The sequence below is a fragment of the Phalacrocorax aristotelis genome, chromosome 6 (assembly GCF_949628215.1).
Source record: "Phalacrocorax aristotelis chromosome 6, bGulAri2.1, whole genome shotgun sequence".
NCBI lineage: Eukaryota > Metazoa > Chordata > Aves > Suliformes > Phalacrocoracidae > Phalacrocorax > Phalacrocorax aristotelis.
Window position 1 is genome coordinate 21,990,044 of NC_134281.1, and position 12,705 is coordinate 22,002,748.

Consider the following 12,705-nt stretch of genomic DNA (forward strand, 5'->3'; position numbering starts at 1 on the left):
CTTTCAGACATAATTAAGGGCCAGTTAATATGGGGTTTTTTAGACATCTGTTTTTCACTATTAATAAAAAAGAGTAGTTATAAATTTATTGAACATTTTACTTGGTATCTGTCAGGCAATGTGATTCCACCTTTTTTCATTTCCATCTTTTTAATTTGAAGCTGCTGATAGGAAGGCCAAATTTAAATGGTTTTCATGACCTACAATTTCCATATCTGAGTATGTTCAACAAGTGGTTGCTCTTGACTCCATGTTTCTCTGAGGAAATGCCTTTTTACTTGATGAAAGACTTTACAAAATGTTTATAATTTCATTTCTACACAGAAATGCACAATACCTGATAGGCATGGTAAGTTCTAAGAACATTAAAAGGAGAAGGACTGAAACTTCTCAAAGGCAGACTAATTTTGAACAATATCTTAGAGTTTGATCTTGCTACCATTAAGAGAAAGACTCCTAGACACAGACCTTTCAAGATCTGGCAGCATCTGTTTTGGAAGTGTGTAAGGATATTGTAGGGGAGATGGAGCAACTTCAGTACCTGTTGGAAAGTGACAGCTGTCTGCCCGGACGTCCTTTGTTTAACTGGGTAGGCCTTCTCTGTATGTTACTTTACTCAGGACACTGGTGATTCTCTCATGTTCCATTGTGGATAGCCTTGAAAGACAGGGAATAGGGAATAGCAGAGTAATGCACTGCACTGTGGTCGTAATTTCTACCCAGAGACAGAGATCTTTAGGGAAGTGTGTAAGAACTTTTTATACAGACATTGAATCTAATTGGATATAGCTACAATAACAAGAAAAATTGCTTTTCATCTTCTAATGTTGCTAGCAGCTTTGTGCTAGCACAGAGGACTTCCTGGGCAGAGCTGGTTACAGATTGAGGCCCAAACTAAAAAAATGTACTCTCATATGTAAACCTGCAATTCTGTGAAATCCTGACAATCATAAATGTTTGTTTCAGTCTTATGTGGGTATATGCTTTTATTGGTCATTAACATTTTGTAAAAATCATCATACAGGTGTGAAACAGGAGGATGGACAACAGCTTCCAGGTAGAGTAAGAATTGTACTGCATCAAATGAAAGGATGAGGCTTTTAGCCAGCAAGCTTTGGGGCAAATCAGGGTTGAACTAATGATTAAAATAACTGTCTTTGAATCAGTCCAGTGAAATTAAAGAATAAATTCAAATCAACAGGATTGGTTGTGGCAAACATTAAATGTGCACGCATTGTTGGTGTGGCAAATCTTTGTTAAGCTTGAGTAATGAGTTATTCTCCAGAAGTGAATTCCAGTATGTTAAATGTTGAAATGCGTGATTTGCTGTTAGCGGTTCGTGATGTGCTGGTTAGGATGAGTACCAAATGAAATAAAAAATAAGCATGAGTAACCAAAGCAATTTAAGTTATTACCATCACAGTAATCAAATTTGCAATTTAAATTTTCATGAATGTAGTTACACAGGGGGTGTTTTTAAATCCTGAATGCTGTTTTTTTTCTTCTCCCAATTTACCATTTGTAAATAAAACATGACCATTTTTATGGAATAACAAATTAGTACAGTGTGAAGTGGTCACTGTGGGTTAAGTACTGAGGAAGTTCAAGAGTCTCAATCAGGATTCATTGTAGGACTTGTGTTCTATTGCGAACAATTAACCAATAGAAACAAACAAAATTTATCTGTTATTTGTAAAGACTAATCTTCTGAATTCTAGTATGAACAAACATAACAAAATAATAAAAACTTCTTTGAGGTTTTCACCTTCCTGTTAGGAAAGATTGCTTGACTAATTTCTCTAATATGCAGATAATTGCTGAAAACAAAAAGGATTTTTTTTTAGCTGATACTTTTTTTATTTTACCACAAAACAGCCAATTATTTAATGTCTATTATCTAGATTTAAAATAACTCATTCTCCTCAAGACTATATTTGCCATTTCCGCATACAGAATTGAAAAGTTTAATGTTTCTATTTAGATCAACATGCATATTAACTAGGTTATGACAGGACATAGATTGAGCCCATGTTAGACTGGGATGTATCAGCAATAATACATCATAATATGCAACATTATATAAAATACAAAATATGTAATGTTGTATATACCATGTAGTATGCTGCATATTTTAAAACTACTTATGCATTGCATAAATTAATTAACTTAAGGGAAATATTTCAGCCATTTTAATATTTGCATAGCATTATATTAAGATTTAAAAAATTATGTATAAAAGGACCAAGGCATTGTACATAGTACTGTGTACAGCCAGTCCTCGCCAACTCTGTTAACTTTGTTAAATGTCTTTCTATTTATTTATTTTATTATTATTATTCCATGTTTGAGTTTTTGCCTTACTTTGTAACATCTTTGTAATGACATTTTGCTTTTGAAAGTTATGTTAATTAATTTAAAACAGATTGATTTTTGGTAGAACAAAGCCATAGTATTTCATAAATGTTTTTTGTTTTGTCATGTGCATTTGTTTATGTTGTTGTTATTTTTAAAATTATTATTATTATAATTTTTTTATCCATTATTACTCAGTAGATTCTTTCCATCCCTCCTCCCACCCTCCTTCAGCCACAGATGGTGCAGCAGGTGCAAATGCCACTGATAATGCAAATGCCAGCTTAGTCAATGGTATGTCAAGAACGCCTAGCTTGTTTTATTTGATAGATTTCTCTCCTGACTATACAAGATTCCCTTTTCCTTTTATGAATTGCACAGATGTTGTATGTGCATGTGATTACCCTCTGAGAGATCCTACTCCATAAACTCTATAGTAGCTTATAAGAGATGCCACAAAGATGCTGTGACTGACTGACTTTATTCACACACAACTAAGCACGGGAGAGGAAGAAGTGGGAATTACGATCTATTTGCCATTAATTAATAGCAAGCCTAGTTTCAAAACTTGTGAGTTGCCTTCGCATGAAATTTCATTGTAAAGCTCTTCTTTACACATTTGTCATCATAGAACTGAAGAACACCATGATAAATAGATTACATCTTCTTTTCTTCTGATGTGGCACTCTCATAAGTCTTCATGTAGTTTTAAGAAATAGTGCTGGGGTCAGGAATCTGGCTCAATTTCAATTAACAGTGCTTTAGGAATAACTTTTGCTTCTTTGAGCATCTTTTTTGGAAAAGACTGAAAAGTTATGTTTGTATATGCCCTTAGATAGTGATCATCTAATGAGCCTGCCTGTATTTACTAAAAAATAAAAATATAAAAAAAATTTACCATAGTCAGTTTTGACTGTCTCAGTACAGATTCTTGACCCCACTTCTTAGCATGCAGATATTTCAGTATTTCTTCTAATAATCTAATTCCAGTATTAAATGGAATGGGTCAATATTAGTCTAGGCATCAGCTGTATTTTTCTGATAATCAGATACATTAGTCTTTATTTGCCATAGAAACCTTTCCCTCTTGTACAGCACCAATAATACTGACAAAAGTAATTCTACTTCTCATTGTGTTGGTGATAGAAATTTTTTTCCATGCAGGTCAGTAGTTGTTGCATTATGCATGTGAAACTAGAGTTTCTGACGTAGCAATACCAGGTATTAAACAAGTACTAAGATTTAGTAGTGTAATATCTTATTTAAATCAATGACATAAGAAATCTTTGAGCCTATTTTTAAATAACTTTATTATAATTTAAAAGAAACATATAACCAGATTTAAAATTTTACTTCTGCACATTCTAAGTTTGCTTGAAAACTAGGATTTATGAGGCTTACACCTCACTGCATGACAAGAACCTGGATCATCCTGGTTCCAACACACCAATTTCAGATTCCCTAGAGACCTAGAACCAGGAAATTAATGACGAGCATTTCATTCTCCATTCTTTATGCTCTATAATTCTACTTTGTTTTATGTAAAACAAACATATGCATACAACAAAGTCTTACCAGATATCTTCCTTCAATCCCACTGGAGACTGCAGCATTACAATTATGCTCAGTCCTGCAAGTTGCCAAGTACTAAGTTAATCATCTGCTTAAGCGTTTTGCTGGATGAGAACCAGCAAGATGCAGAAATGAGTCCCAAACTGTTCTAACCCAGTCTCTCTGTTAGCAAGTTTTAGTTGCCTGGTAAATATCAATTGTGTTTGGTCTTAATGACTGACCTTAATATGGAAATTGAGTTCCATGGGCTGTTAAATCAGGGTCTTAAGTATGTATGTGATTTTTCCATCATCCTGTCTCCCACCAGAAACAATAGCTACTGTCCCTGTTTATCTTGGGTTTGAGAGATATATACTCAATTCTTTTCACTCCACAAAGCGTAGAAATAAATCTTTTGTGCAGCTGAATATGTTTTTGCTTTTAACTCTTATGAGGTGAGGTGGTTGAATTAATTCTGCAGATCTGTGATCAATATGGAAAGGAGATACTTTCCACAATTCAGTTTATATGACATGTTCAGAGGAGAACTGAGACTTGGCAAGTCGAGTTATATCTGAGTGCCTTAAACTTCTCTGGGAAATTGCCAAAGTCTGATTTCTGTTTACACATTATGTTTTTCTGGTCAGCAGTGGTGATAAGTTAGACAATACTTAAATGTAGATATGTTTTGGAGGGGAGAAAGGATGGGGAAGAAAAAGTCCTAAAGCAAGTAGACCAAGTTCATGTGGATATTTTTTCGGTCTGGATGAAATAAATTTTTTCAATAATGTCTGAGAATTCTCCCTGAGATGTGACTGGAAACAAGCATTTTTACATAAAGTCTAATTCTTCTGTGTAGAAACTACCTTCAAATTAGAAAAAAATATAATATACTTGAATAAGTACTTACTTAGCTCAGGAAATGCTGTTGCTTGTTGCTTGAAAATCAACTCATTACCATTTCAAATACAACATTATTATTGACCTAGTTGTCACTATACATTTGACAGAGTATTTTGTTTTCAGTGAGTTTATAGTGATAGATTCATATAGGTTTGTGACACAGCCTGTTTGTTGTCTGCTGTATCAAAGGAACTATTATAAATTCTGTTGGGTTCTAGTAGTTGAGATTAAAATATGTAATTGTTTGATGGTCTTTTGTTAAAAATATGGACAATATATTCAGTTTTTAAAAGGTTACAAGTTAAGGTTATGAGCAGATCAGAAAATTTTACAGAAAGGTAGTAATTAATGGAAATTCGTCTAATTTTAAAGTATTTAGAAAAGGTGGATTTTTGAAAAGAAAATATGGCAAGCAACAATCACTCTTTATGGGTTGTTTACCCCAAATTTGATTTCCTTAGAGAAAGGAGTGCTTATCATTTTCCAGTAGAGCACTACCTGATTCCTAAATTGGGATTTCCATGTTGGGTTGTTGGGTTTGTTTTGGCATTTGGCACTCAAACAATTTGTTACTTAAAATTATATTCTGATATAGAAACACCATACCAGACTCAGAGAAATGTCTCAGCTGAAATATTTTACATCTACTGTTAATTTTGTCAGTTCTAGCGTATGTAGACTACTGTTCAATTCCTGCAAAGCAATTTGTAGTTTAAAATATATTTTAAAGGTATTTTCTGAATTGTAAGTGAAGTTATTTAGTGAGGGCATAGAAGAATTATCTAAAACTTCCTATTTGATACAGTGGAATCAGATTTATTCTTCTATAGTTAACCTGTGTATTACTAATGCATTGTATCTGATACCACACTGCATGAAAGAATTCCTAATGATTCACTTCAGATATGTTTGACATCACATTTCCCCCTATATATAGATTTGCAGTGTGCATCTGTTCTTACTAGCTGCAGAATATAACGGACTTGGCGTAAGAGGGCTATAACTCATTTCTATTGAAAGATGGGACATTTTGAAAAATCAGTAGCATATTTTGTATTTTTTGCTCTGTCACAGCATGTGAGATCATAACTGAATTAGCTTCTTCGGTTGATTCTAAGCAATTCCTCCAATAAACAAAAAATTTCCAATGCCAGTGACAGGTCTTTCTTATTCTGTCTCATTGACTCTTCATAGAGGGCTGGGGGAGTCCTTCCTGAAAAGTTTATTTGAAGAAGTAACTGAATTTTGGCATAAGAACTTTGGCAGTAATGGTGCCATGGGTATGCTCCAAAGGACAGAAATTTTAATAAGGCAAAGGCAACATGCAAAACATTTTATATTCAAACTCAAAGCCTCCAAAGCAACTATGGAATACAGCTCATATTAGGAGGCTCTATATTCTTTTCTAAACCACCTGATTTTTCATTCGTGTTTAGAAAAAGTGGTAAAAATAAACTCAGATTAATTCCTCCAGATTTCAGGGCCGTTATTCCTTCTACTTCCTTATTTCCAAAAAGAAAAAAAGAAAAAATGTGCAAAATTATGTTAAAATATATCATACTTTTAAGAGAGTTATATATTAAATTATCAAAATCTTAATAAATACTCATACTTTTAATGTTTGTAAACAATGCAGAAAAGTCAGAAAGATGGGATAGTATTTCTGGTCCTAGCACTAACGGAAAGGAGAAAGAATTTCTCAGCAGTAGCGATTCTATAATATTAATTTCTTTCTTCATTCATAATTTATAGTGAAATGCAGGCTTAAAATTATTTTGAACAGGAGGAAATAAATCCTTTACAGCATTTTTTTTCTTTAGCATAGTTAATTACCTATTCTTTGTTATTCTATCAAAATAATTGGAATATAACTAGCTGTGATGACTCTGATATTTAAGAATATATTTCTTAAATACTTATGTTCACATTGTTGCTAATGATTGTCCATTTTGTGTACCACTATTTTTAGGTAGCCAGGGTAGATGAATTATTAGTGTAATTCATTACAACAGTTATGATACCCCTATTAAATAGCGAATATATAAAATAAAGTTAAATACTTTTATTTACATAGGAAAACAGTGTATTTTGTGATTGACAGTAACGAAAGTCATGGGTTTGGGTTTGTTTGGTGGGTCTTCGGGTTTTTTTGTTTTTGATTTTGGGGGGGGCTGGGGGGTGTTGTTTGGGTTTTTTTTGGGGTTTTTTTGGTTTTTTTTAGGTTGAAGATTCTTCGATTATACTGCTTTAAGGTTTTAAATTATAGTCTGAAAAAGGAACTATAGAGCAGGTCATAGAGCAGACTCTCTGCTCTAAATTAATGTTTTCCAGTTCTTAAGGAAGGCTTTATTCTCTAGCCAGAAATCAGAATCTCTAGAGATGTTTTATGTCTTCTACTAACTTTATTAAAAACAATTCTAAGAAAAATAGCTATTAGAAAGATAGAAATTCAATTATGCACTGTATGCAGAAATTTTTAATCAGATTTCACAATGAAAATGAACTCGATTTTGTTCAGGTTCATAGATTCATGTCTCATGGCAAAATGTAAGTCTTTGGAAGATAGAGACCACCTTTTTAAAAGTCACATTCTGGCAAAGGTGGGAATAGGGGTAGAACATAGACAAGCAGTTGATGCCTAATGTTTACATCAGCATACTTCCATAATCCATCTGACTACCAAGATGATTATATGTAGTGAAACATCCTTTCCTTTACTGTAATTCTATGCTTCCAAATTTCTCGGTGCCTGTAGTCTGTTAGTATGAGGGGAGTGATCTCCCTATTACTGAAAATACAAACATGCAAGAAATTAATCTTAGCCTTTTAATTTTGCTACTATGTATTCACAGCATAGAGTGAGGAAAAAAAAAACATATGTTGAAGCGTAATTTCTGCTGCTTTATTGTGCATGTTGGTACCTGCTGTATTATTGCAGGAAGTTGGAAGAGCAGGATTTAACTGCTGTCATATTTCTTTTATATACTCTAATGATACTTTTCTTATCCAAATGTGTCAAAAATCCTGTAAAGGTGTTTTAACTATTAATTTTCCTTAGCGTTATTTTTATATTGTGTGTTATGCATAACTACAAAAAGAGAATGTCATCCATTCTAAATGTAATATTTATAAAACTCAAGTAGCCTTTTCTGTAAGATAAATTCATATATCACTGTGAAAGTTTCTTAAGGAATCCCACAAAGAAATTTTAAATACACTTGAAATTGTTTACGTGTTATACTGAATACCAGAATTTTGTATGCTCTAATTTGTATTTTGCCATTTTTATTTCAAACACGCTTTCAAATGGTATATTTTCAGTTAAAAAAAAAACAACAACCAAAAAAAAAAAAACCCAAAAAAACACCCATAAGGACTTTGACATGGTAAGACTACATGAAGCTAAAATACTAAATTGGAAATTACATGTGCACTTGATAAATCTGAATATAGGATGATCACTTGGCACTTGTATTTACAGGAGTAACTTGCTAAATAAGGAAGTGAGGAAGATGTAGTTTTAAAATAATATCTGATTTACATTTTTATTTCTTTATATTAGTTAACACTATTTATATTTTTTCCTAATTTACTAAAAGAATTAGTTTAATTCTGGAATACATTAAGAAAGTCGTTCTCTATACTGGTGTGTGCAAAAATTATACCTGTGGTTTTTTTAAGTCCCAGATCTCTGAAATTTCAGTTCAGGAATATTATTCAAAATCTGCTTTCCACTGGATTCTTTTCATTAGTTTCACCCTCTTAATTTATGCGTTTTGCTCAAAACTATGTGTTGATATGTAGTATTCACATGTTACAACATTGAACTTGACTGCGGTTCCTTGAATGTGTCCAGCTAAGTTGTCCCTGCTTCTAAATAAACATATGGTAACAATGGCTACTGATCATAAATAAGTATCTGTAACATGCGCATTACTTTTGTCTGCCCTTTTTATTTAAATTCCCATTTTCATGTTCTGTCTTGGGTGAAGATTGTTTACTGTCTGTTGTCTGTTGAAATTTTTCATCATATAGGCAAAATGCAGGATGGGAATATGGAGAACAGCCAGAACAAAGGTAATCTTCTTTCATATTAAGGAGGTTGTGGATTTTGTTTTTAGCATGTAGTTCAATTCTGTTAAAAAATTAAATGAAAATTTGTGATTTGTGCCTGTGTGTAAAAATGGCCCTACTGTTCAAACAGACATTAAAAAAAACCCACAAAACCAAACCCCAAAAAATGCTAAGAAATTGTAACTTAACAGAGTTTTGGTATATCAGATATTTAGGATAGGAGATCAGTATTTCTAATAAGCTATTTATGGATGATACTTTCGTGTCACAAAGTTAATTTGAATTCATTTTTCTTGAGCAAGTTATGTATGTTAAGTATTGTTAGTGTATTTCCAACTCTATTTTTGATATGTCTCATCATCTTTGGTGTTTAACGGCATTGTACAGACATATTTTCATTTGCAGGGAGAAGGTAAAGCAATTCAAAAGGAAACTGAAGCCAAGAGGTTATTTAGCAATGTAGAAGTGTATTATAAGGATAACAACAGGAAGATTAAGAATCTTAGGAGTTTCTTATTTAAGGTACACTTTCAGGAAGAAATTGAAATAAATATTTTGCTTTCTCTGAAGCAAAGTCATGGTTCTCTTTTTATTATAAGAGACACAGCTGTCCTGATTTCTTTGGATTATGCCAAATAAGTAAATGTAACTTTCTTTTCTCAGATAGTTCTAAGGATAGCAAAGGTGGTGGATCAGAAATGGAATAGATAACCTCAGTTCTTAATAATACAAAACTGTTAAACAAAATTATAGTAAATAAGTAAGTTTTAAGGTTAGATGAATTAGATTTCCAATACAAATAAGCATGGTTTTGTACAATCTGTTCATGAATGTCAAAGCAAAGCTGTTTCATCTCATTCTATGTAATTTACTTATGTCTGTGTTCAGTACATAACACATACACATATATGAACTGGAATGTCATTGCCTTTAAAATATGTCTTTCTCTTTGATACAAAATCGAGTTTCCTTATATTAGCATTCTTTCAAGAAAGGATGGTTTAGCCTTTGAATTACGTGTACTTTTTATGGGAGAACAATGATTATACCATCTGACCTGATAGTGAAGTTTCTTGAACACTGAATGCTAAGGAAACTTTTAATGTCTGGTGTTATCTAGAATAATGGTTCACAAAGTGTGGTCCGCTAGTCACTGGGGTGCCCATGCAGTCAAGAGAAGTGGTGCCAGGATTGTCTGTGGAGCCTCATTGCTTTTAAAATGTTTTCATTAAAAGTATTATTATAAGGCTGCATCATAACCTATGAGATATACCCAAATTTAGAGATATATAGACTGTCTATTTGCTAAAGCATTTGAGATCTGCTGTTCTAGGAAATCCTGCACTACTGATGTATTGTTACCTGCCAGGTAATTTGCAAGACATTAAGTGATATATATGTGTATAACAGAATGTAATTGGTGGCATAATAAATAAATAAATAAAGATCAATGTTTTTCACTGCACTTGACAAAGACCACATTACATATCCCCATATATATTGAGTGCACATGGGTAAGCTTGTACATTTGTGCCCCTGCAGAACCCCACTGGGTCTCACAGAGCATCTGTCTGCCATGGGAGTGAAGTGTAATTCTGTGTATATTTACAATCATAGGTGTTGCAATCAGCCCCTGCCACAGGTTGTGCTGGTTGAATTCAGTAAGTATCAACACTAAGATAAAAAAAAAAGAAGAATGGTTTTGGAGTAACAGTTTTGTTCTGCATTATTAGCCAAGCAGCAGGATGGGGCTGCTGCCATGGAGATGCAGCCACTGAAGAGTGCGGAAGGGGGAGAGGGAGATGACAAAGACAAGAAGAAATCCAACATGCACAAGAAAGAAAAATCTGTTCTTCAGGGAAAGCTGACCAAGCTGGCAGTCCAGATAGGCAAAGCAGGTATGGATGGATAACTGACCAAATAGCGGTGTATTATACTAGCACAAAGGGTTTTAATACAAATTATTCTTAAAAGGGATAGGCCTTTTTTATGGCAATGTTTAGAAATAGGTCATCATAATACTGTTCCAGGGATAATGTGTGGTACTGAAGATCTTTTATTCTGCTAAAACTCAGCTTTGACTGTCAAGAAACTGGAAGCTTTGGGCAACTTGGATTGTAATGAATATTTGAATCAAAATGAAACGTAGTTTTTCTCATAGGCAATATTCCCAAATGCAGTAATTACATATTTAATTTCCTCTCTCCATATAAATTCTGAGTACAGAGTTTCAGAATTTCTAATATAATCTCAAAGTATCACTCACACAGTATTTCCCTCTTACGGATTCTGAAATCATTCTGTTCTTTCTTAATATCCATGTTCCTGCCTTCTACCAAAATATGACATATCTGTTGACTCTTGTATCCAGTACCATCTGGTCTCTACTGTTATAAGTAACACTTCTGCAACATGTAGGTAGAAAGTGAAAATCTTCCATAATGACATAATGTTCATTAGGGTCATTTTTCTAGTGGTATTAAAGAGATCTTGATTTCTAACCTCACCTCAGTTCAGTCTCCTTTATCCTTCTTTACCAGTCTGATTTTTATACCTGCTAGTCTTTCTTATTCCTTTTTAAGTTCATTATGCTTAGTTGATCACATAACCCCATGATGCCACTTCTGTTTCTTTGCCTGAACGGTGCATGACTTGGAATCTCTTTAATATCCAATTTCATGCTTTGCCCAGTTTCATATTCCTCAAGCTTCTCCGCTTGATACAAAGCCACTTCATTTCTCATTATCATTAATTTCTTAGCTTAAGTACCTTTCTTCATTGCTTTTTGATTATTACTGTCTTTGGTATTTCAGCAGGCATGTGAATATCACTTTTAAAGTCATTGTATAGGAATTTCTAACCATAATGTGGCAAGTAATAGGAATTAAATTAATTAATCATTGCTTTATTTGGTTTTTCTTTGTCATTGGGCAATCTACAGGGATGTCTTGCTTTGTCAGGAGTATTTGTCTGTACAATATTTTAATGGGTTTTCCTTTATCCTCTGGTATTTATCGGTCTCCCTGACTCATCTGTTTCCTGTCAACCTTACCATCCTTCAGCTTACCAACTTTTTTTTTCTAACTTCAGTCAAGATATGAATTTCACAGCATTCCCCTTCTACTGTATGATCTCATTAGAGAGAAATTAATTTATTTTGAAATGCAGGCTTAACTGCTTCATAGAAACCTGCCAAGGAGCAGTAATCATACCAAGGCAAAATAGATGTTCTAATGGAGTTTATATTTGTATGTTCAAATCTAGGAACAAAATTGTGGAGGAGGAGTGCTATCTTAGCAAAATATGTGTCATTGGGAAAGCATATTAAGTCCCTGAGAGACCATATTAAGTCCCTGGGATCTTTTGTGAATTCTGTGAAACATCATGTCTTGTGCTACGCCGTCAGTGTTGTACCTCTTTTGAGCCTCTCCTCATAAAAACAAGCACTGTTTGCATATGCTCCTTTGAAAAGGAAACACTAGTATTTATCACATTTTCAAGAAAAAAACAATTAAAAACTGCTCTGTGGACGATTCTGCAGTATTGCCTCATTGTATTGAGCCAGACAGATCAGTAGGGCTTTTCTAAAATATTTGATACAGCAGCATAAACAGGAGACTCCTTTTCTCAAGCCTCTTAAGATAAGCTTATTTAAAAGAAAGATGAGTATTTGAATATGGATGGACTAGTAATTTGTAGAAGGTGGAGGTTACAAGGGGAGATAAATATTGTACCAGGCATAGTAGTGTACTAATCTGAAAAAACTTAGCTTAAGCAACAGTGGAACTCATGTTGAACTAGAATGACTGAGAAGTTTTAATGGCA

General features: G+C 33.4%; 1 protein-coding gene across 9 annotated transcripts in view; it reads left to right on the forward strand.

Annotated features, from left to right (window-relative positions):
- ATP2B2 (ATPase plasma membrane Ca2+ transporting 2) overlaps positions 1-12,705 on the forward strand; it is a 451,559-nt gene that overhangs the window by 357,383 nt on the left and 81,471 nt on the right. For 4 of the 9 annotated variants that reach the window (XM_075096583.1, XM_075096582.1, XM_075096586.1 and 1 more), the window contains 2 exons: positions 8,842-8,883; positions 10,614-10,778. In XM_075096583.1, the coding sequence (XP_074952684.1) occupies positions 8,842-8,883; positions 10,614-10,778 (207 nt within the window). Of the gene's footprint in view, positions 1-1,024; positions 1,058-2,550; positions 2,647-8,841; positions 8,884-10,613; positions 10,779-12,705 lie in introns of all 9 variants that reach the window. The other 5 variants (XM_075096585.1, XM_075096584.1, XM_075096587.1 and 2 more) reach the window with 2 other exon arrangements.